Source organism: Malurus melanocephalus, unplaced genomic scaffold, assembly GCF_030028575.1.
Source record: "Malurus melanocephalus ecotype Western Australia unplaced genomic scaffold, MMel_1.1 scaffold_192, whole genome shotgun sequence".
In the NCBI taxonomy this organism is placed as follows: domain Eukaryota; kingdom Metazoa; phylum Chordata; class Aves; order Passeriformes; family Maluridae; genus Malurus; species Malurus melanocephalus.
In genome coordinates, this window is record NW_026623424.1 from 684,189 (window position 1) to 708,408 (window position 24,220).

At 36.8% G+C, this 24,220-nt stretch overlaps 1 protein-coding gene across 1 annotated transcript in view; it reads right to left on the bottom strand.

Annotated features, from left to right (window-relative positions):
• Positions 1-5,662: 5,662 nt before the first annotated feature.
• INTU (inturned planar cell polarity protein) overlaps positions 5,663-24,220 on the bottom strand; it is a 32,385-nt gene continuing 13,827 nt past the window's right edge. The window contains exons 4-16 of the mRNA XM_057373308.1: positions 21,516-21,710; positions 17,997-18,115; positions 17,611-17,700; positions 17,138-17,215; positions 16,176-16,365; positions 13,811-13,864; positions 12,620-12,682; positions 11,455-11,676; positions 10,674-11,096; positions 10,065-10,162; positions 9,282-9,471; positions 7,375-7,529; positions 5,663-6,518 (exon numbers count right to left, since the gene is read on the bottom strand). Coding sequence (XP_057229291.1) covers positions 6,407-6,518; positions 7,375-7,529; positions 9,282-9,471; positions 10,065-10,162; positions 10,674-11,096; positions 11,455-11,676; positions 12,620-12,682; positions 13,811-13,864; positions 16,176-16,365; positions 17,138-17,215; positions 17,611-17,700; positions 17,997-18,115; positions 21,516-21,710 — 1,989 coding nt within the window. The 3' untranslated portion in view covers positions 5,663-6,406. The remainder of the gene's footprint in view (positions 6,519-7,374; positions 7,530-9,281; positions 9,472-10,064; positions 10,163-10,673; positions 11,097-11,454; positions 11,677-12,619; positions 12,683-13,810; positions 13,865-16,175; positions 16,366-17,137; positions 17,216-17,610; positions 17,701-17,996; positions 18,116-21,515; positions 21,711-24,220) is intronic.

The following is a 24,220-nucleotide window of genomic DNA, read 5'->3' on the forward strand; positions in this document are numbered from 1 at the left end:
CACTGTAGAAATCTTGGGACTGCAGTTGCCTCAGTCTTTCCAATGCTTGGCCTGTGGATCATATTTGATTTTTCAGCAACTATAAAAATATTTGTACAAACTCCATGAGCCAAAGGTTTCACGTCAAACTTAATGGCTGGGGTGAGATCTGGAACACTGCTGGCCTTAATTTCTTTGAACCAGACATTAAATAAAGGCCTCCTAAATTCCTCCCTTGGACTCTTAAGTTAAACTTACTAAGTTAAATTTCAGAAAGTGTGATGTTTCCTTTCCCTCTTGAAAATTATTACCCCAGAAATAAAGAGTCTTCTCATTTATTTACAGGCTAAGTTTTATCCTCAGTACTGAGAAGAATCCTCAGCCATTTTAAATTTCCTCAAGAAATACTCTACTAAGTATTCAAGGTCTCTAGGTGYTTGGGTCTCTATATTTTTGGGCTGKTTTTTTGGCTTAAAATGCTGCCAGCCATGTGAGAGCCTTTTCAATGTTGTTTTAGTATGAGTAAAACKGAAACACTGAGAATTTCAAACAAGAGGCAAGGAATTCTTTTTTCGGATTCACTGGTCTTTCTGTAGTGAAGAACACTAAGGAACTTTTTTCCTAATGGATCACTCCAARGGAGTAATCTTTTGACTAATAAATATTTATCTGGTGTCACGCTCTGTTAGCTGGCACCAATGGCTAAATTTAGAAAGGCCGTGATCCTTCTGATGCTTCTTTTAAGCTCTACTGGGCAAGTAGAAGGCTTAGGAATTAAATGAGGTCACTCCAGTCCTAAGGGTGCTCTGAATTCTTTCAAGGCTATTAAAACTTGCACAGCTAATTTTTTTTCTTCTTTAGTATGGCTGAAATAGTTTTATAMCAAGTAGATTGCAGTTCATTAGTGATCAGTGTGGTCCTCTACAACATATTAAGGTCTGTATTAGGAAACAACACTTTTTGTCTTCACTAGCAAAAAACATGCACACTTCTTTTGGGAGACATGAACCCAAATCCCTGTCATGATGTCAAATTCTACTGGAGAGAAGATTCTTTTTTTGTAAACTTAATAGTACAGATTTATCTACATCTGAAATCAAATCCACTTGCAATTTCAAGGTAAGGTTCTAGGTTCTCCATARTGGCAGAAAGACAATCTTGTCTACTTTAGGTCACTGTGATACACACGTATAAAGTACCTACACACAGATAGATATTTATATTTGATCAATATAAAAGAGGGTAGAGCATAGCTAAAAAGCATTTAGCATATTTTGTTTTGGATCAACATGAATATATGCAAATGAGAGGCTATTTAATAATGGTTATTACTGCTTAGCTGATAGAAACCAATTCTACTGAAAGCAGCAACTGTAGTATGTTGTTGTTTCAGAAAGTTATCCCATCTGGAAAATACAGTTTAAACTGGAGAAATAAGAGGTGCTATATTTAATTCAAGGCCTTCACTTGGATCAGAATRAGCAGCATGATAAGAAATTGTTAAAATCATACTAATCAGCCTAATTTGTACCTGATGCTTCAGAGCTACATGAATGAAACAAGGATCACTCACAAAATACATTTACACGTCCACAACATATGGATGAACATATCCTCTCATTCTCATATTTTGTGCTAGTAAACCCATCATYTTACTCTAAATTACTATAATTTATGTTGCTAATAATCTTGATAATCTTCCCTATCCTAGTGGTAAGTTAATAACCAGAAGCACAGACAATTCTTTGGTAAAGCCTCAAGAGGCACAGCACTTTGAAGTGCATGAAAACAGCATGAAGTGCAGGCCTGCTGCTCATGGAGCAGATAAAGCATAACACAATGAAATCACATTTAGTCTGAAARGAAGACGTCAGTAGTTCTAATGGGGTAAWGCTTCAAGGTTTCTGATATTTAGGACAGATTACCAGAGGTATGCAGGGCATTACATAAGCATTTAAGTATCCCWGGGATTTTTCTAAATGACCCTAAGCAATTTCTATGCCAACATTTATTCACATTTTCTTTTGACTTCCTGGAATACTGAGAAAAGAGATCCTTGAAACAAAGCATAGGGACACTTTGGAACAAAAAACTCTTCTATTATCAGATGGCAAAACTTCCTCAGGGATGCAGAGAACAAGGTCCTGATTTTTCAAGAGCATTTTTATGGGTTTCATAAAAAACACTTTCTTATGGTTTTCCATTTTTATGGTTTAGTAGTTTTCTACTAAAAGCTTTCACCAAGCTGTGAACCAAACATTTTACAAAACAAAAATGGAAGCCTGTACAAATTCTATAAAATGCATGTCAAATCCAGTAGATAAAAAGTGTAATTTTGATCAATCCTGTTGTGTTAATCCTGCTATARAATGACTTGGCTCTTCAGTAATAGTCTGTCAAGCACAAATAACTGGAAATGGAAAAGCYGAAACTAACACCCTCATTAGTTCATAATAAATGTGATGATAAAGATCTAAAATGTATTMATTTCTGTTTGTAAAAGCTACCTTAATGGTGTAATAGTATCCCAAATTGAAGGCCTGGTGTGCAGTGGTTCCCTGTACTGAACCAACAAATCCATGGTATAGGCCAGGAAGTCCATCTGTCTTTGCAATTTTAATAATCCAGTCCACAGGTTCCTGGAGCTGTTGCTCAGCAGCACCTAATAGAAAAGAAATTTATGCACATCAACATGGTGTTCTTCATTACAGACACCCTGCTTTCAGTACAAACTGCTTGCATAACTGAAACATTTAAACAGAGGAGATCATTGCTATGTCTCTTTATTAACAAAGCATAGAGATGTGGAGGGGTGAAGACACTATTCAAACATAGTGATTTCTATTTGCTGAAATACCTTTCAGGTCAAGTAACTACCATTCCAATGCTGCTGTCATTCAGCAGAATCCTTAAATAAGAATTCTCTTTTCTCTGGAAAGAATTTGYTCTATGGAATACCACACTTTCACTTCCTCCCCACACATTCTAACTCATATTTATGAGAAACTTGTTACTTGTTTCAGCTTTTCCCTAGCAAAAGTTAAAAAAGTGTGACAAAGTTAAAGAATCCACTTTTTATATGTGTAGATTTTTCATCTGCTTCCAGTTCTTGGGACTCTCTACAGGTGGAAACATGGCAGGCAGTATTAGAACACTGACCTTTGTGCTTAATAAAACTTCAAAGCACGCAGAGCAAGATCCATCTAAAACACTCTATTCACAAAATAACCAAGGAATGTGGCAGTCTCAGAGTAATTCCTACACTGAGSTATTTCTAAATTTTCACTTGTAAAAGCTGATCACAGTAGAAGAAATATTTTATATAACTTTTTACAATGGCRATGTCTGTAATAGCTGTGCTGGCTTTAACTGCATCAGGGGCACATCTTGTGTAGTAAATGCAGACCATGTGGATGTACCCAAAATCACATTTTATTTGCCAGTTTGGGAACARCTGCGTTGCTGTAGTATCCCATTTCCTGTCCTGAAGAGAACATGTAAGAAAGCATCCAAAGACCCTGAGCTTCAACAATAGATATGCCACTTTGCTAAATATTGTACTTCTAAGGAAATTAATCTTGAGTGWTATTCATGGAATGTTTCTAAAATTTGAGTCACGAGCTCATACACATGTACGCCATCTGGAAGCACTTCCAGGAGATTTTAAGAACTATAAACAGTGTTATTTACACAATGCCTGTTTTACTTTTTCCGCTGTAAGAAAAGAAACAACCTTAAACTCTTTAAGACAAAATGACTGTAATTGAAAAGGGACTGCTAAAGAATTTGCATGCAATACCAGGAGATTAATCAAACTTCAGTGACTGACAGAATTCCTTCTGGTCAGCACTACTAGAAAAGCCTGTGGCAAGAAAACTTTCTGGCATTGTAGTAAAGAACTGTCAACAAGAGAAATCACAGAACACTGGATTTTTGTTTACATTATCAAAACCTAATCAAAGCAATCCTGAAAGWGATAACCTAAGACAGAGACAAATGAAGCAGATTTTCCATTTATTTTCACATTAAACAAATAAGATATGAAGAATTTCTTTTCCATTCTGCTGATATGAATGAATTTTATGTAATTTGCCAAATGCCAGTATCAACATTTCATATTCCAAGACCAAGACTTCTTGTAATTAATTCCATGGGCGTAGGCCTGTGTGCCTTTCAGGAATCCATCTGAATGGAGGAACATTTACAGGCACCTTACAAAATCATTAATCATTTAAGATCAAAACCCAGATTTTATTACCACAGCAATAAGCTACACAGTAAGCCATGCTGCCTCTTTCTCTTGCTATAAAATAGGCTCATWACAAAACCTTATCAATATACCCCCACTAATTACCAACCATGCTGACGGAAAGAACTGTGCAGCTCTTGACCAGATCTAGTTTGTTTATTCAAACTAATATGCAAAAGAGTATTTTTACCTTTTTCTTTATCCTCTCTGGACATAAAAATGTGTTTGCATTTGTCCTTAAAACCAACCTTTAGAGCCTGTGTTGGGAAATAMTGTGTAACATTTGTCAAACCACCAATGCCAAAAATTCTATGGAGAAAGACATGGATCTTTAAAAATAACGAGATTTTAACATTTCCAAAGCTTATACTACATCAATATATTAAACATTATCTCTTCTATTTGGTATGAGCTGTAACAAAAGCCAAAAATATTCCTTTATTTTTCAAGCATTTGTTTCTAGAAATTTGGATTTATTTTGAAACTTACCAACAGCATGTGAATTTGGTGTTAGCACAAGAACATCTCAAACTACGAGTGAAACATCAGTAATAGGAGAAACAGCTCAGATTTGCAACTTCCTGACTTCATYCATTTCTAGGACTATGGATACCTATGGAAACTGCAGGATAGCAGAGTATTGACAGGACTGAGCAGACACTGCTCTCCCAAAGCAACCTCCCTACACATTTTGGTGAGAGAGGGTGCTCACACTCCACAGTAAAGCAATGCCAGATACAGATATCAGAAACTTGGTGGCACTTTAAAAATTAYATTATTCTTCTAAATTATATAAAGGGTTCCTCTGGACACTGTGATAAACATCAAAAAGCACTGCAGCAAAGACTGCTTATCTTCCTCCACACTCCTTTTTCCATCTACCATGAAATCTAATCCCCAAACCTCACACATTTTAGACTGTTAAGAGGTGTAACAGAGTAAATCTCACAGCACTTGATTTATACATGGGGAACCGTTAAAACACTACTGGTGTACTTGGTATGCCTCAGACTGAAATATTATTGCTCATCTGCTGGGAATCATAGATCCTGGAGAAAGCTGATTAGCAAAGTCTTCAATCATGCCTGCACTTCAGGCCTAAGAGTTGTACTGCTTGAACTAAAGCTGAGTGATCAAGACAAGCTGTGAATCACTCTGTGAGCACTGTAAGCATTTGATTGACTGTTTTAGAATGACTCCAAACAGTGTAATTTACTAGTGAAAACAAGATCTAAAGATTTGGTCATGAGAACCCATGAAATTGAATTTCCTTTCATGAACACTTAAATGTTTTGATCCCACTCTTTAATAACCAACTCTAGTTAAGCATTTTATGAAAAGCACTCATGAAAAGTAAGTAGAATAAAATAATAACATGAAAGAGAAARTACATTAAGTAAAAAAAGAATAACAAATTACCGCTTTACTACTCTTTAACAAATATACATTTTTATTATGAAATTTTGAATATAAAATAAGCCAAATCCATGCATAAGTCTTGAAACCACCCTGCCCGCCCCCCATCTTTCTTTGTGTCTTCAAAATTGCATTTTAACAAATATAAGTATTATTTATAGTTAAAACTCACGGAGTCAAGTAAAACATCAACCACACTATAGTCCTGGAGTGTGCAGGAGAGCAAAAATAGTAAACCTTTAGTTTTGTGAGGCTAAGTGCCATGAATCCTTAAAAGATTTCTCTCTGTTTTAATTAACACAATGCTACTGAAGACATTCAGTATTTTTCAGGCCCTCAATGTGCAAAATTTTAAGTAATTGGTAACTGTTTTTTCCCCTCCATCACTGATTTCCATGTTCAGAGGGTTCTTTGAGGATCAGCTTACCATTTTATGTTGCATATTGAACACTGAACAGCAGTGAATGTACAAATTATGTGATATTTTCATATAATAAAATTACGATCAGGATAAAAAAAGTGACAGTATATAAAAGTAAGAACTTTGGTTCTCTGAAATAYTTTTAAGTATTCAATTGATGAGCTCATTAGAACCACCACTGAAGTTTTAACTGCGTCATACCGCCAGATGTTTGATTTTTTTTAAAGCCTTTCAAAGATACCCCATAGGTGGCACCCAAATGGAGCTCATTTCCCTTTCTATGGGATACTTTAAAGAGATACCAGCACCCTGCAGGATGTCTGGCTGTGCAGGAAGCTCTTCTAGGTAGCTAAGCCAAAGGACAATTTAAAGGCCAGTTCCACAGCAGCTTCTGTCACTGAGTCATGGAAACACACATAAAACTCCTGAGGTTTGGGATGGAGAATGAGTCTCCTGGGAAAAAAAAAAAAGAAAGAATAAAAAGAAGAAAATCATCAGAGGTGTTTTTTTTTCTCCTCAAATGATAGATTCTGGTTGTACYGAGGTTCCAGTAGGAAGTTAATTCAAGCTGCTGTGTAAGACAGTTGGCAAATTTTGGTGTCTCTCCTGTGTTACTTTACMTCTTTCAATACACTGGATTTTTAAATCAAGTTACTCTCTACTCAGTTTTCTCCAGGCTGTTTAGGGAAAAAAAAATCTTCAGGTTTTCATGATCTTATATGGTACTGGTCTGTTTTCAGCAATCYAAGCTTCTGGGCAATTGAGGTCCTTGGGAACAAGCCCCATTACTCCCATATTTACTAATTTTTAAACTGAATACGTCTGGGTAGTTACATTCCAACAAATTAATGAGATTCTAGGGAAAGAGCTAAACTAGAAAAACTGTTAATACCTGTGCATGCTTTTGTGTAGCATTGTAATTATTTTTTTCAAAGAACTCAACACTAGCATAAATAWTTTTTAATGTTTTAATTACCGATTTTAATTTTTCCACACAAACTGCAGTTAGGTACATTCACAGTGGGAAACAATTGTTTTTCTCTCTTTAAACAGCTTCATTTCCCAATGGAAAAGCCTCTCCAACAATTATAACTGTTCACCTCATTTGTTTGTATCACTGACTCAGCAATGTGCAACTCACCTCAGTGAAAGGTGGAAATCACACCAATGTCACAATAGAAGTGACAATTCCCAGTCACCTCAGTCAGCTTAAGTATTTCTGGATGTGCTACAGTTACATTTATTTTTAAAAAACACAATGGCATATTCAGAATGAAAAACTGGAGGTGAAATTTGTCTTTAAACTTACCCGACAACCCAGTAGTTCATTGTTGGTGGTGGTTTCTTCTGGTCAGTCCAGTTTTCAGGAGAGCACTCAAACARAAGTCCATGTTCTCTTACCAGATCCGTGTCCTCAGCTGCCTTACTAAATTCTGAAATCCCACTGCCTGCCTTCTTCTTTTTCTGTAAMACAACTGGTGAAATGTTAGTAGAGAATGAAACATTTTGACATAAACACTAGCAAATACAACTATGTGATTTCTTCAGGACTCTCTGATGAATGATTCTGCTGTCAAAAAGTCAGGCTTAGAAGATGCAACTAACTTGCTTACATGACTCTTTTCTCTATWGTTTTGTTACTTGGGCATCAAAAGGCTTTTCCATTGTTACACAAGTTGGAATTAGACACATTTTGTTACTTTTTTTGCCTTCCAGATAAACACTGCTTCTCTAATAAGACGTCAGAAATACTGCAGCTCTTTTAAAAAGGGTTTTACAATAGCTAAATCTCTCATCTTTCTTTCTCTGTGTGCCTCCCTAATTAAGAACTGTGATAGCAAGCGTCCATTGAGTAAACTTGGCCAGGCAGGAATTTTTTTTTTTTGTAAATAAACAGCTGAAGCACTTTGCTCAGAGCATTTTCTGACTCTTAATCAGTATGAGGGCATAAGAGCATAGAAAATAAAGACATTTTTTGTCTTCTTGAGCTTTTAGAGCTATTTTTTGTACAGAGCTTTTGAATAAACTTTGCAAAAGTTCCAGTTCATCTCTGCATCTGCCAATGAAACTCCTGCTCCAATCAATTGATTGAAAGGTGAAAGAAAATTTTTCTTAGAAAATGACTCAAGGAACTTCTATCTGCCATGTGCAGAAGCAGAAACCACATCTTTCAATCTGCCTACAATATTGAAGGTGTGGGCACTGAAGATCTAGAAAATATGGTCAGAACATCACATTTTATAGTTTAAGACTACAGAGCTTATTTTTGCTCAGTTTAAGATTTATTCAAGATTTCTGTACACATTTCAAAGTTAAATTGTGAATTGTCGTTGCTCAAAAAGTGATGCAAAATTAATTATTGGTCAGTTTACAGTAACTTCCATTACTGAAGCAGTTTTTTGAATACTAAACTGTAACAATATTTAGCTGATGACAAWGAATACACAGTATAATAGTACATTTCTGTATTAGACTTTTTTGTCATGCACTATGAACAAGGCAAATTTCTGTTTATTCTTTTACATTCTCCTCATGCCATAATACAGCCTGTCAATTTCAGCATTAATTGCTGAAGCCAATACACAGAAAAATACCCCCAAATTTCGCTGAAGGAGACATGTTCATCAGTTATTTCTGATTTTCAGGGCAGAATGAACCTAGTTTTTATAATYTGAATTATAAAATGTCTATTTAATSGYTGYAGCCAAAGGCAAACTGATGATAAGAAATAYTAGTTTATTCTCTCTGCTTGCTTTTGGTTTTCTACACCTCCCAACAGAAATGCCCAAAATACACAGCTCATTGCCAAAGTCCTACTCAGCCAAGCCTCAGTGTCATGTGACCAATCCACCAAATTAACACATTTTTTTAACACTTAAAAATTCCTACATGATTTACAAGGCACATGAGTCTGCACATGGGCCTAACCATAAATGATTTCTTCAGTAACATCAAGGAAACATTAAGAAAAATTACACTGCTGTTTGCAAACTTGCCTTTGTTCAATTTGTATTGTTATTTCCCATTTTCTCACTTAATTCASTTGAATTGCCACTTTATGATCTACAAAGTACAACTGACAGAATTCCACTTTGGTTTAGAGTCTGCAGACATGCAAATACAGCTGCTCATGAACCAATGAAATAATGATGTGAAAACAATCTCAAAATACTGAGTTGAGAAAATAGGGGAAAGGAGAAAGCCAAGCTTCCACACCTCTTTCCTCATGGACTGCTGGAAAATGGAACGAATTGAAAGGCAGCACTGGTAGAAATTCTCAATTAACTGAGGGTGGATGGAGCCACCGAGCTGTGCTACTTCTTTGTGAGTTGGAGTAATAAAGATTCCTTGCATCGTTTCCAGAGACAGATAGTGGAAGAGGGTATTCTCAGGACCAGATGTCAACCTTAAAAGAAATGAAGAATTTGTTTAATTTAAAAAATTTAAATAATTTGCAATTTTTTAAGACTTTTTTTTTAACTACAGTATAGTACAAAATTGATACAGGCATTCGAAAGGTTCCTTCTCTACAACAAGGAAATCCTGCTATTTCTGACTCTTAATACTCAATTTAAAATAACCAACAAATTAAAAAACTGTGATACTAGTCAGACTTGTGTTCTCAAAAACTGTCCTCAAAAAAGAAAAAGGAAAGAGAAATAAAAGCTTTATTCATTGTACGCCTACCTAGAGATAACAGGGAAGCACAAGGTTTGTATGTGTGGTCCAGAAATTCTGTGTGACATTCCAAGGTCACATAGATGTGGGACATGTGTGCACTATACTGACATTTTATTCACTAATGTTTGTCTGTTACTGTATTATTTCATATTTTTATGTTTAATTAAGCTCTCAGTTTAATAGATTCACTTCTTATAATCCTTGCATAGCAAAGCTTTGGTTGGAATAAAATTATGCAGGAACTTCTGTCATCTGTGTATATGCCAAAACCAGGTATGGCCAGAAAAATGAAATACTTCATAAAACTGAGTTTCTTACTTSATAGCATTAAGAAGTTCTGTATCTTTCTCTGAAGGGTTCTTTTTAAGGGTTCCTGAATGAAATGGGTTTGGCAGGGTGTGTTTTTTCCTAGTGGCCTGAAAAACAAGCAGATAGATGAAATAACAGAGAACACACAGCTAAAGAAAGAACAGAACSAAACCAAATTAACAGAAAGAAGAAAACAATGTTGCATTTTTAATGAGGCCTGAACAGTTACATCAACTTATGTAAATGTATTTGCTAGCCTGTTTTAGACTAAAATTGGTTAGAAGCAGTTGTACAACTCTACAGCAATTAGTCTTGATAGGTTATTTTGGGAATATTCTCCAATTASATCTGCTTTTTTCATCACAGCTGGGCCCACTTCAGTCATGTGAAATCCCCAAATATTTACAAGCAATGATAAAATAAAAAARCGTGACGGCTCTGAAGGCTGGCCCAGAGCTTCCCAAGGCAGCAAAAGTATTTTCTACTCAATTTAAGGGCTCTTAGATGAATTCATTTATAGTGTGCTTTTTCTAGAACAGTAACCTTGAGTTTGAATGARCTGCCCTCTCCCCTAATCCCCCAGAACCTGGTGGATTCTCTCAGCCTGTGTTSTCTGACCTGATCCAGCCCAGGTTGTGGATTGGTGCTCTCCTCTTCGGCGGGTCCTTCGCTGCCCTGCTCAGCTCCTCCGCTGCTCCTGCTGGGGCTCTGCCTCCGTGCAGTGAGGGAAGAGTCACCAAAGAGGCTCCTCYTGCTCACTGGAGTGGCTGCTGCTTTGCAGGAGCTCTGCAGTTTGCTCAGGATGGGCGAGGTGCCCGAGCTCTCCAGTCTGTCCCGTGTTGCAGGAAGGAACCAGTCAGCACAGGCTAAAGGTGGCATGGAAGGAGAATCCAGCCTTTCCTCTATGCTGGCATCGATTCCTTCCAGCTGCAGAATGGTTGCCTTGACCTGATCCACATAGATACAGTCTGGTCCTGGATTCCCAATAGCTTTGGACGCACAGCCTCCTGCCTCTAGCAGGACACACAGCACRAAGTGTCTCTGTAAATACAGAGCATGCAAACATCAACGATTGCTCACAAACTCATTGTGTGTTTCCTTCAAGCTAACCCCACATTTAAAAAAAGACATTTCTCATGAGTTGTCTGAAAAGATCATGGAAGTAGAAACATTTTCAACTGAAGTGACAAAGCATAAAAATAACAAGAATTTAGACTTAAAATGTTGCAAGCTTTGCAGATGTATAAATAATGYTACCCTCTGGGAAATTCTATCTCATGAAACAGCTACAATAAGAGTATTTTGCAAAATTACCCAGTGAAATGCATGGAAAGTGTTGATCTTGGTGAACAGCAGACAACACATAAGAGCCTCAGAGAACTGGCAGTTGTTAACTTACCAAGCCAACTATGAGYAGGAAGTATCTTGCCTCAGGTTCCCTGTATCCTGTCAAAGCTGCCTCTTCAGAGGGCTGGATGTGATGCTGTGGGAACACCTCCCGCCAAATCACCAACTGGCCAATCCTCTGCTCTGCTGCCAAGGGTAACAGGCAATAGTGCCGACAATARAAACCTACATCAACGAGATCTTCTGTTGGCAAGTGATTACCAATCAAGTAACCCTTAATTAAACACAGAGAAGGAAGTGTGTTCAGTGAGAAATTCAACACAAGCACGCAGCACTTCAGAGCACTTTTCATACAGAGATATCCCTGCTCCACATGCACTGAGAGCCCGAGGTTTCTGGCCACAGACTTTCCTTCTGGTGTACAGCTGTGCAACACTGAGCTTTTGGGCCATATCTAAATAATCAAAATACCAAATAGAAACAAATAAACCATCAGTACATATGCAAGTTGCCAAAGGCAGGCTGGGCTTTCACAGCTTGCAAAACAGCTACAGTGTTAAGGTGCTTGAATTCTCATTTAATTCTCTCTCCAAAAATAGTGATCTTTCACTGGATTYAATAGCATTTCTAAAGGAGATCCACAATACCACAGTGCTTCCAGCACCAAGGGCTTTATAGCTTTAGTGCTGTTACAACACTTGCAGCATGAAGAACAACTACTTGTTAAAATTGTTAAAATGCAAGTTTTCTTACAGCAAAGGCTGTTACCTTCCTCTTTATACTGTTGATTACATTGTCTGTATTTACTACATATACATAAAGCTATAAATGAGGCCAAAGTGAAAAAAACTCAACAATTTTTCAAGTCTTGGATTTAAAGACAGATTAARGATAGAACAYCTGCTATTAAAAAATAAAAAYGAACAAAAAARTTCCCATTAGAAAACCCTACAGTCTCAGTTGAAGTGACTCATTTTACTTTCTTATTATTCTCTTTCCAATCCTTGGATTCTACATTAAAAAATCCAGTTTTAAAGAAGTTTTTTTGTTCTTACTGTTCATATAGTACATGTAATTTCCTGACACTGATTTTTTCTGTTAAAAAATTATRACTTAAATCAGTCATTAATTGATTTCAAATCTGTGAGATTCTRTAAGACTAAATTAGATTTCTAGATGCATTTTCCTAATCTTTAGGTCTCAATCATTARTATTACCTTGTAAAAGAGACAAGAGCCCAGAATTACATATAATCTTCTCATGTCGTAATAATCTTCAGACTGTGGGGGGGGAAAAAAGTATTGTATAATTTTAAATTCAGCATTTTTATTTTATTTACCAAACGCAACTGAACTAATTCTGGTCAATTGCAATCAATACATTATTTAATACTTTCATATTTGACCACCTGTTATTACCAGTACAGAAGTTAATACTGAGTAGTTAAGGGAAATACCAAGTTTTAGCCTCCATAATTGAATTATGTGACATTACAATTTTCTCTAAAAATTTCAGCTCAAAAKAACTACTTTCCTATTTAATTTTTATGTATTCATGCACTATTTTTGTTAGGATATGTTCATCCTCAGYTAACAGCAAAGTAGCTTTAGCATAACTGCTGACACCAGGGGCCCTCCTAGAGTCAAACTTTCACGCCAAAGCATTTTTTTTCAGTATTTGACATTTTATGCAAAATATACCCATTCATTCATCTTTTAATGCCCACTGTTGTCCCACCAGTAGCATTGGTTTTAGATGGATATACTGAATTTTAAGTTAAATAGGTGGAATTAATTTCTGTGCAATAAACTGTAACTTATAAACTGCTTTCTGTAAATAATTATCCAGGTTCTTTAGTGCAGGGATTTTTTCAAACAGAATTTTAAAGTAACTGTTCTGGAACAYGAGCTCAAGGGAGCTCTTTCATTATGAAGTAAAGCTGAAATGTCAATGTGTTTACACATTGCTCTGCCAAGAGTTACTTAACTAAATAACTATTACCTCCTTCAACAGTATTACAAATAAGCATAATTTGTAATTGTTTTCTGCTAACTGGAAAATTAAGTTCTGCTCCATAGATGTTTCTGGAATTATTCACAATTGCTTGAGAAGAAGACAGTTATTAATACAAAGAAGAAATGTAACAATCAACTCTGTTGAAATTAGTGKTTTTGTAGACATCCTGTTGATTTAAATTATATTAAATAATGGATTTTCAGTGACTAATCCTATAGGATTATAGTCCCTTGTAATATTAAGCATGGAAAGAAACTCAGGATAAACTGCTTGGATTCCCCATGGATTAAAAGAAGTTGATGGATTTTGAAAATAATGCTTGTTTATAAACCACTGAATGGGACACCAAGGCAAGGAGATACCGTGCAATGCAAACAAAAATAAAATGTTACCAGTTCTGCAAAGTCAGCTGCTTCCAGATCACTCAGTGCTGTGTCAATTTCCACCTGAAATATTCAAGCARTCCTTTTAATAGAGATTTCCAACACATTAATTTCCAGTAATAGCACAGCTCWCTCTGTCTTGCTCATCTCAGATTAGGATGCACAAGGACAAAGCGAGTGGATAAAAACCTGCATCCATTTTTCATTAGTAACATCACATATCAAGAACACCTCGAGTTACCAGATTAAAGGAGAATCCTTTCTAATTGCTGTCTTATTTCCCTGCTCTTTGAAACTGGAAAAATTTACAATTTTTCTGCCTTTGTGACTGCTGAACCCAGTGTTTGGTACAAAGGAGATGTCACTCTTAAGTTCTGCGTGCTTCAAAACACGAGATCTAGAAACAAATCTGGCACACTGCTGCATCCAACTGAGTTACCAGAAAAATCTTTTACCCCATGGATTAAAGTTTTTTGTCTCGGTGGAAGTTGCCAAAACTCTCTCACACATTATCTTTGTTCTATTGAAACTGCTTTAAGTTTCCTTATTTCTATAACAGCAAGAGCTGTTGGTTAATGCAAGTTTTACTAAGAGTACTTTCCTTAGGTCCCAGGCACTGAAACTCATGACATTAATGTGCTACTTAATGAAAAGAACTAAATCCCAYAATCACAAGCTTCTTAGGCTGCCTGTAACTGAAATACAGCCAGTTTTCAAACAGAGAAATGTCAGYGAGGGAGTTGGCAGTCAACAACTAACCAGCCCCTCAGCTTTTCCCCAGTCAAAAATTAAATGGCTTTCTGCCTAAAGAACTGACATTTTTAGTTTYATATCCCTTATAGAATATAAAGAGCTTCACCAAAATGCTAACTGGAAATGTCATCTTCTGCAACAACACCACTTTTCTGGCAAATGTGAATGATCTCGGAGAACTCTGGAAAGACTCATGTCTGTCATAAGTATCAGCAGTGCTGTTTCCTAAATCCCTTTGTAAGAAAAAAGCAGCCTGCAAGCTGAACTGGAGAGCAAAGCACAACAGAGACTCTAGAGAAACCTGAGAGATAAGAAAAAAGCATGGAAAAACCTCAGATCAACAAACAGTAAAAAAAACACAGGACAAGGTGGAAAGAACTAAGTAATTATCAGCTTTGCAACTATAGATAAGAARATATAGGAGAAAAGAGAGAAAGCCACACCAGCAAAGAGGAATCTGGAAACAATAGCACAGACTGATGGATAACTTGCAACATCCCTGACAACTCTTAGTGATTCATAGCAAACCTGAAAACATTCTGCAAACCCAGTCCAACAGCARATTCAAAGACATTAACCCTTCATCCCTTCCTCTCCAAACATTGCCATGAAAMTTACACATTGAGGTCTTATTAAACATAAAAATCAGAAATGCAGGAAAGTCCTAGTTAATATTATGTTCAAACAAAGAGTGATGAATTACAGAATATACCACTACAGAATAARGGTAATTTTGAACATCCACACTGGGGCTTTTCACAGAGCCATTCTGAGAAGCAATTCTAATTTTCATCACACAGTCTCTTTAAGTTAAGCGAGTACAATGTTCTTTTCTTTTGTTGTTGTTGCTGATGAAATAAGTTTTGATAATGGAGTTTATGGTCAGCTCAGCTTAGAATAATTTTCTAATAATTAGAATTAATTATATTATCCAAAAATTCACAAATTTAACTATGTTATTCACACATATACAAATGTTTTGGATCTCTCCATGAAAGAAAACGATGAATTTAAAATTTCCCAGCTATTTTATTTGCATGAAATGACAGCAAATACTCATTAAAAAACGAACTCTACCATGACAAGAATAATGTATTTTAACTGGAATCACAGATATTGAAGTAATGAAAGTGTGATTTACGACTGGCAGCTATAATGTTATTTACTGTGATCTGTCTTTTGTCTTACTACTGCTTAAAGCATAACTCAATTTCTAACATAGAGGTAACCTGACACAGTGAAATGGTGCAGAAAAATTGCACCTGTCTGGTGTCAAAAAATTATATGTGGATATTTATTTTGATTCTGCAGCAACCATTTATAACTCTCCTAAATTATGAGCTGTATATGGGCTTTTAGAGTAATATTTCCTTCCTGGTACTATACTTAAATGGCCAAAATTAAACAAACAGCTACACACCAGAGGCTGCTTTCTGTACTCTTCCTAGAAAATTCTAAAGTCACCAAACTACACTCAGAATAGGGAATGATGGTGTAGCTCCAAACTTGAGTGGGATGGGCAAAGCACTCAGATAAACTGCACAGTAACAGAAGACACCTGAATGGACTTTTTGGCCYCTGATGGCCAGGTTTTCCCAGAGAGATGTGGAAAGAACATCACCTTGATTTCCTGAGGCAGTGTCAGCCAGCGCAGGCCCGGGAGGATGTCCAGGAACAGGGCACTGCAGGAATCCTGGGGCTGAGCCCCGGGGCTGCCGCCGCACCGGAGCCTGGCAGGACGAAGGGCACGCTGGAAGAACAGGTTGAAAAAATGATCCAGGCGAGGAACATTTTCCACCTGGCAAAAAGCACTGGACAAACATGAACTCCAAGTTAGAATAACACTGAGAAATTTGCAGCTTGTTGATATAACCCTGAGTGCTACACAWGTCTCTTTATAGCACAATGCTACATTTGGATGTATTTTTAACTTGAAAATACCCACTGGGCTAATATCCAGCAGTACCTACAAATAGAGAACAAACTAAAACATTGTATGATATTATAGGAGATATCTTAGAGCAATGTGAGATGAGTGAACCATCAGTCTCATCCTTTTGGAAACTGAATTTATTCTTTTTCTTTCTCTATGGCATATGTACATTAACCCTGAATTAAATGCARGCATATGACTAATCCACCTGGGCAATTTTATTTAGGTAACAGTCAGACTGAAAATCTCCTGGGTGATGTCCAAATGCAGAGAAAGACACTCACTCTGCCAAATGGAGTTGGGAAGTCCAGAGTGTTTATTCAAAAGGCAACACTGATACACACGTATGTTTTACAGACACAAAGGATAACATTTGCAGAGTGCTGCTGACATCCACAGTGACTTGGATGATGGGAATGATTTAACTTAATCAAGGACAARACTTTCTGAAGAGACACAGGCTGCCTAAAGTGTCTTACTAGTGTTAAGAGTGAAACCAAAAGGCAAGAACACAATTCTAGTTTTTATACAAGTGTAAAGGAACATGCCAAGAAATTCCCTGGAAACATTAAAATTAATCCTCCTATTTGTTTTTTCCAGTGAGCACCAATGAAAAATGAGTGACTGAAAATACTTTTGAAAGAACTCACCTGTCCAAAGAACCGTACATAAACGTCAAGATTCTGACAACATCTTCAATCATGTTCCTTAGCTGAGAAAGTGGCACACTAAGAAAAAAAAATTAAAATGTGCAGCTATGATTATAGCATCTTTTTGATGAATAGACAGTCCTCTTAGAATGTATAAACATGTAATATTACTGATGTTATTCAACAGTCTCTACAAAGCACTTGAATTAACCAAATCCCAGAATATTACTCTTTTCTAATGTACAAATATTACTGGGATCTTATTTTMTTCAGAAGAAATGAAAAAGAAACTGCAACAATGGATATATAAAAGATGTGAATAAAGCTAATCAAAAAGTGGAATCACAGGTTTAAAAACTAGTTATAGCAAAAAGAGTACATTTTAAGCCCTGCCTTTCTTGCCTTTTTGTAGAAGAGCAGAGTTTGAGGACATAAAGTTTAAAGGGAAACAAAACCTTTCCTTTGAAACTCACTTTTCTTCAGGAAGGCCAATTACAAGCARCTTGTCAGATTCTTTCCAGTAAACAACTTGAACCAGTTTTTCACATAAGAAAAGGGAGGAACTAGAAAAATGAAACCATAAGTATTTCTGTTAACACTATGAAGTTATAAAGGAGTTGAAAACTATTCCATTGAATTAAAAATCTTAGTCACTGCTACCCACTACAATGAAATTCACCCAAATCAATGCACATTCAGGCTGAGCAGTCCAGCTTCAGGCACGTTGTAGTTAAAGTGTCACTGCCTAAACAGGYTGAGTTGCTCTGATTTTGTCTAGAGCTTGATGCATTGACCCATGTTTGCTATATATGTATRTATAAAGTAATAAAAATAGTAAGTACATTTCAAATACTTTTACCTGATAATCTCRGTACCAGTAACACTTTCCAGTATGTCAGACAGTGTGAGAAATATCCCTCTCACACTTTTCAGTTTTTGGGATGCTTCAGATATGGGATACTGATAAAGAATTTCTTGCTGTGAAGAAAGTTAGCTGTTAGTTAAGCAAACCAAAACCAAAACCACTCCCAAAAAWCCCCACAGAAAACAAGATAATTAATTTTTCTTTTTTTGTGGCAACAGTTGGTTTGGCTTTTTAAAACATGAAATCTTTTATCATATCCTGGAAGTATCCAGGGCCAGGCTGGATGGGACTCCGGTCCAGTGAAAAAATCCCTGCCTGTGGCAGGAGATGGAACTGGATGACCTTCAAGGTCCCTTCCAACCAAACCATTCTGCCATTCTCTGATTTGAGTATTTGTACAGTTCTGTCAATATTTAAATTCTGACTAAAATCATCATCATACAGCTCTTTAAAACTAACAATATGAACATGAAAACTCCAGTCTCTCTCTATATAACCCTACCTAGCTGCTTGATTTGTAGAACATAAAACATAACTGTTGAATATATTATATATAAATTTTAAAATACACCATTAAGATTTCTCATGAAATATCTAATCAGACATTCTTACACAATTAAACTAAAGCTCCATAGAGATATGTGAGTTATTTTTCTAACCATTAAAAAAAAATTATATGCAAGCACTTTCAAAAATTTTGTATTGTTTCAGCAACCATAAAAATATAGTAATAAGCAAACGTGATTGCCCTGCATTTGTTGCTTTTGCCAAATCAAGTCAGGTCAAAATTAATGCATGTAATATTAAGCATATCCATTGCAAAGATTACAGTAAATTATCTTWCTACACAAACAAAAGAAGCACAGGCATGATTAACTTCTCTGTTTATGYCATTAAGTACATTCAGCCAGTGCCAACACCCGTTAGAAAATTTTCCTTCATGAACACTAAAAGAATGCAAAGTTTCATTACAGAAGGACCTGACAAACTCTTCATTCATTTCCAATTTAATTAACTCTATTTATAAATACTCATTAGTGACAAGGATCTTTTTTTCTGGAATCAATCCCTCAGCTGGAGAAACCCTGCTGTTTTCTAATTCCAGCACTGCAAAGGGCTGGAAAGAGCTTTCCCCTCACCATTATGAACTGGGTCCTTTACACAAAATTTATTAGTGAATTATCTGTACAGGTTCCCAGGGAAAGAAAAGCCAACTGTAACAAAAGGCCAGAGTTGTTATCATGTACGGCTATAGTGATTTAGCAAGGGCCAGCACATGCCACCAGATCAGCTGCCTTCAAAGCAAACCCAAAGGTCACATACCAGTGACAATGCAATTAATAAATGACAAGTAGCTCATTTCTGAAAGGGTAAATCCTCCCTCAGCCCAAACCCCCAAACCTGGACAGACTCTTCTAGTAAGAGTATCATGTAGGAGGAACATGAACATTATTCAAGACATGGTTTTGCCAAAATCAGGTCAAAAACAGAGATGTGAGAGTTGGACACTGGTACAAAAAATGTACCGTGTAATTGTACCTACCTGAAACTAAAATATAAAAAACAGCAGGATTGACCTCACTCACTGAAACTGTTACCACAGGGACACYCCCCACAGGCATACACAATCCCAAATGATTCCCAATGCTACCTCCCTTTATAGCTGAGCAGACAGAGCTTACAGGTCTTAAAGCTCATTAGTTCTATTTTAGGTGCCAGAAGCTCACAAGTGGAAGAATTATTTCCTACTTCTAGTTTCCATAGTTTAAACGGATGTGATCTGCATACTGGGCCTCCTCTGGAAATGGGTAAAGCAGCTTTTTAAGGGATCATTATATTTTCATTGTGCAGGAAGGCTTTGGTGTACCATAATTCCACTACACATTTAAAGTATTGTTTAAATTAAATCTGGGACAGTACGTATGCAGGATAGAAGCTGCTTGAAGTTCAGTAAATGAAATTAAAGACAAATGCCTTAAAGAAGGCGGCATTCTTTTGTAAGGAAATGTTACAAAGAGCTTGATTATATCAGCAAAGCATCTCTCAACATATTTRGGGCTGCATAATTGCCAAGACTTCTCAGGAAACAATTATTGCATGTTGTGAAGGGACAAGGCATTACAATCCCTCTTTTGCCTCTGTTCAATGTTCAGGATTAATCCTGTTTCTTGGGAGAGTGTAAAGAAATAATGGGGCAAGAAACCAGTTCTCAATTTACTCTGTAGTGCAGGAATTGCAATCAGGCATTTACATGTGTGAGAGGGGAGCCAGAGGCCCTGAAATTATTTWWWAAAATATTTCATAAAGTTTATGYAGTCGAGAAAACACTGGTCTTTAARTCTACAGCAACTGTCCATAGGTGTTCTATCCACACAACACAGCAGTTTGGGACTACTACACATTATGATACCGTGCAATTTTCTACTGCTCTCCTTCACAGCCTTAGCAAATAAAATGAAATATTCATTTTCATGTTCTCCTTATTTTGTGTAGTTGTTACACGTTTTCTTAATTACACATCAACAACAGAATGCACAGTTGTACCAATTGAAAAATAGTATAAAAAAATAATGGTATCTCAACCTAAGGATAAATTCCAAGGGAGAGAAAGCAAAAGGTCATCCTTTGCTCTTGACTCCATCACTGTCCTGCCATCCCAGTCCCTAGGGACTGGAAAAAGCTGTGCTTTGTTTGATGTCTTCTCATCASAGATGATCACTGGGACACAATGCTACATTTGAGAATTCACACAAGGGGAGAAGAGTCTTTTTTCAAATGTCTGTCCCTAAAGTCCAYTTTGTCCACTTGTCATTTTCAGACTGGGCAAGAGGCCAAGCCCAGCTCTATGTCCCTGTGTGGAAAGGAGTTTTTGTAGCTATGGCTACGTCCTGAGCAACCTCTACACAAACTTACAATGGCTTACATGTACACTGGCAAAATTTTTTTGAAGAACACAAAAAGAAAAGAGATGTGAAAAGCAGCTTTAAAGGACAAAGGAGAAGTACTTCAGTGGCTCTAAAATGCTGCCCAAGCAAGAATCAGTGGCTGACTGCAAACAGCAGAAATGCCAGAGACTTCTAAGAAAAGTTCCATTAGCATTTCAAAACAGGAGGAGCCAGACAGATTATGGATGTGGACTGCCAATAGCTCCTGCTGGTGGGGGAAATTTTTTGGAGTAGTAATTCAAATTGTGGAAAACATGCAATTGTGCAAATGTGGAAAACAGCAATTTGSAGAGACAACTYGGYACTGGGGAAYGCACCTTGCTGTGCAGTCACTGCYCYGKCCTGCCCTCACCTGCAGGCTGAACYGACATCAAGGCCAGCTCAGAGTTTGTCAGCAGCAATGCTGTTTCTTCCCCCCTGCAATTTCAGGTCTTATTTCTGCCTAAACGGGCATTTTACAACTGATTCACAACTCGAAACCATCAGCAGCATTTTTTATCTATCCTTTTACATCAAGTGTCACAGCAGTTGTTACCTTTCCCCTCAGCTGTATTTAGCCAGCACATACCTCATCCTTGGCCTCCTCAGAGTCCACTTTSAGCGTGAGGAACATGACGATGTGAGGCACATCCTGCTCCAYRTCYGAGCTCTCCTCTCCCCACAGGAGCCGAACCAGATTGTTCATACCTGACTGTGCCTGTTTGCTCCTTTGCTGAGAAGTTCCTTCAGCCTCGAACACCGAGGTTTCAAATGTAAGTTTAACCTATTAAGATAATTAATCACTGTGAAAATGATTACATTCTGCTATCAGATGGACAGATGCAGTTTGAGCCCTTTAAGGAGTTATGTTTTCTCAGCTTTACCAAGATGTAAGCACACAAAATTCCCGCTGTTTCAAGAAAACCAATTCTACATTCAACATCACATAACCATCTATTACAAAGGACAAAGCCAGCTATTACATGCTCTATGAACCATGTGAGTAAGCATGTGGTTTGCTGTGTTTTCATATTTAATCTTATGGTTTTGAGAATGGAAAAATATACTTACTGCTTTGGCTTTGTTTGAACACAAAACCCATTACTGTGCCTTTGAAACACACACAGCATTTGACTTCTTTCAAAATGTCAGCAGTTTCTTAAGTACACATCCTGAAGGCTCTTTCTTGACCATTTCTCTGCCATTTTGAGTGCACTGACACATTTGCACAGAGAAACCCATTTAAATTTACACTGGACTGCARAAGTCTGTTAAATTGTAACAGCAACAATTCTTTCAATCTTTCATTTCCAGTATGTGTACTTTTCTCCTTTTTCTAACTGTAAAATCAGCGAATAAGAGGATTTTTTGCTGTATTTAACAATTTACATAGCTACCAAGTAGCATAAAAATTTTTTTACATCCCTTGCTGTGCTGTCTTTAGAAGRAAAAGGATCAAAACACAAACAGAGCATCCTCTCTTAAATAAAACCTTAAAAGTTTAGATGATCAAGCTTATTTTGCAAAAAAAAATTATATCATGTTTACTGCCCCTTATTTCCCAAATTTAAAGCCAGGAATTTTAGAATAAATATATATTTCCTAACACACAAGCAACACATAATCCAAATGATGTGGAAATGTTTCACAATTTGCTTTACAGACCTACTTTTCATAAGCACTGATGGTGCTTTTAAAGCAAAAATGGTGTTTGTTAGTTGTCTCAGCAGTGATAAAAGTGATTTTTTCTTTTTTTGTGAATGAACACATTATCCTAAGTATGAGAGAAGGAGATATAACACCTAGCTCTTGACTGAGGACAAAATTGTAATTGTAATTTCCAAGGAGAAAAAATTCATTTATGTTCTTGGATGACACCTTGTTTTTTATCAGTCTTCAAAGTGACTGGAGATGTATTTGGACTAAGTAGGCCTGCTCTTAGTCTCCTTTTCTATGTTTTTACTCAAGACTGTTTGTCTGCCTTGAAATACCTGTAACATGGCTRATGACTGGGAAGTTCTGAACATAACACACCTCACCAAATCCTGCTTCTTTGTTAAAACCAGGAGAGTTTAGCCCAAGGACTGATGCAACAAAATCCATTTATATTTTCCCAGTTGTGATAAATTTGGAGAGATAATTTAAAAACARGTAATTTTCATAATTGTGTATGTGTGTACACATACTTCAAGAGATACTTAAAAGATACTTAAAGATACTTTAAAACACCCACTGCCTGTCAGACTAGCTCAGAGAAAAGTRCCATCAGCTCTCACAGCTACATTTATGTCACTGATTGCCACCTTCCCATTCCACTTTTATTTTCTCTCCCAACACTTTCCATTGATTTCTCCTCTCCTGTTTGGGCTGCTATCAGCCTTTCTTCTCTTTTCTTTTCCTCTTCCCTGCAGCACTGCAGTTGATCTTGCTCTCCTGTACTACCCCTTTCTGTTGTGACAGTAACTCATCCRTCACCCTCTCCTCATCAGCTCAGTTTTGATTCCTTACACTGCACATGAGCAGGAATACCCAGCTAAGAAGCAGCTGCTTTCTAAGACCCAGTAATCTGATAGCTGACAGTTTCAGAAGTGTGTTTTCTTCTCCAGCATTCTGTGACTTGGTTCTGTTGCTTTGTCACGCCATCTAATATATTTCAGAACATTTTCCTCATACTCTGTTTAACTTTTTGCAGATTCCCTCAAGGCTCCAACAATTATTTCTCTTAACTTCTACTGCATCTTGTTTGTGGACATTTACTCATGACACTTAGGCTACAGTCTCTACACTAATGACACACAGATGTCATTCTTGCTGCAGTCTATCTTTTAGTCTCTCAATTTTTAAAAAAAAAACAAACTCAGTCTGTCTTGTCTTAAAGACACAACCATATCTCCAGGGAAGAGCTCWAAACAAATTGGATTGAGCAGAACTTTAGCTCTCTTTCATCCTGGGGTCATCTATGCTGCCTCCCACATCACTGTAATAGAAAAGGACCAAGAGACTGCATTTCTACATATTCTTAAAAAATTGAGTTTTTTGGTGGTTTTGTTTTTGGTATTTTTTTTGTGGAGAAGACATCAATCTTCATCCTGAGCAGGGGTCAGGATTAAATATGACTACTGAAGTTCCATTTCGTAAGTACTGACTATGAAAGCTTTCACAGCTTTAATTCCATTTCTCCTGAAGAAAATCAGTCCAACACAAAACAGAGAACAAAACAGAAAATGATATAAAGAATGGGAAAAGCATTAATATTCCACTCTGTATATCATGCGCACATATTCAAAACTTAGA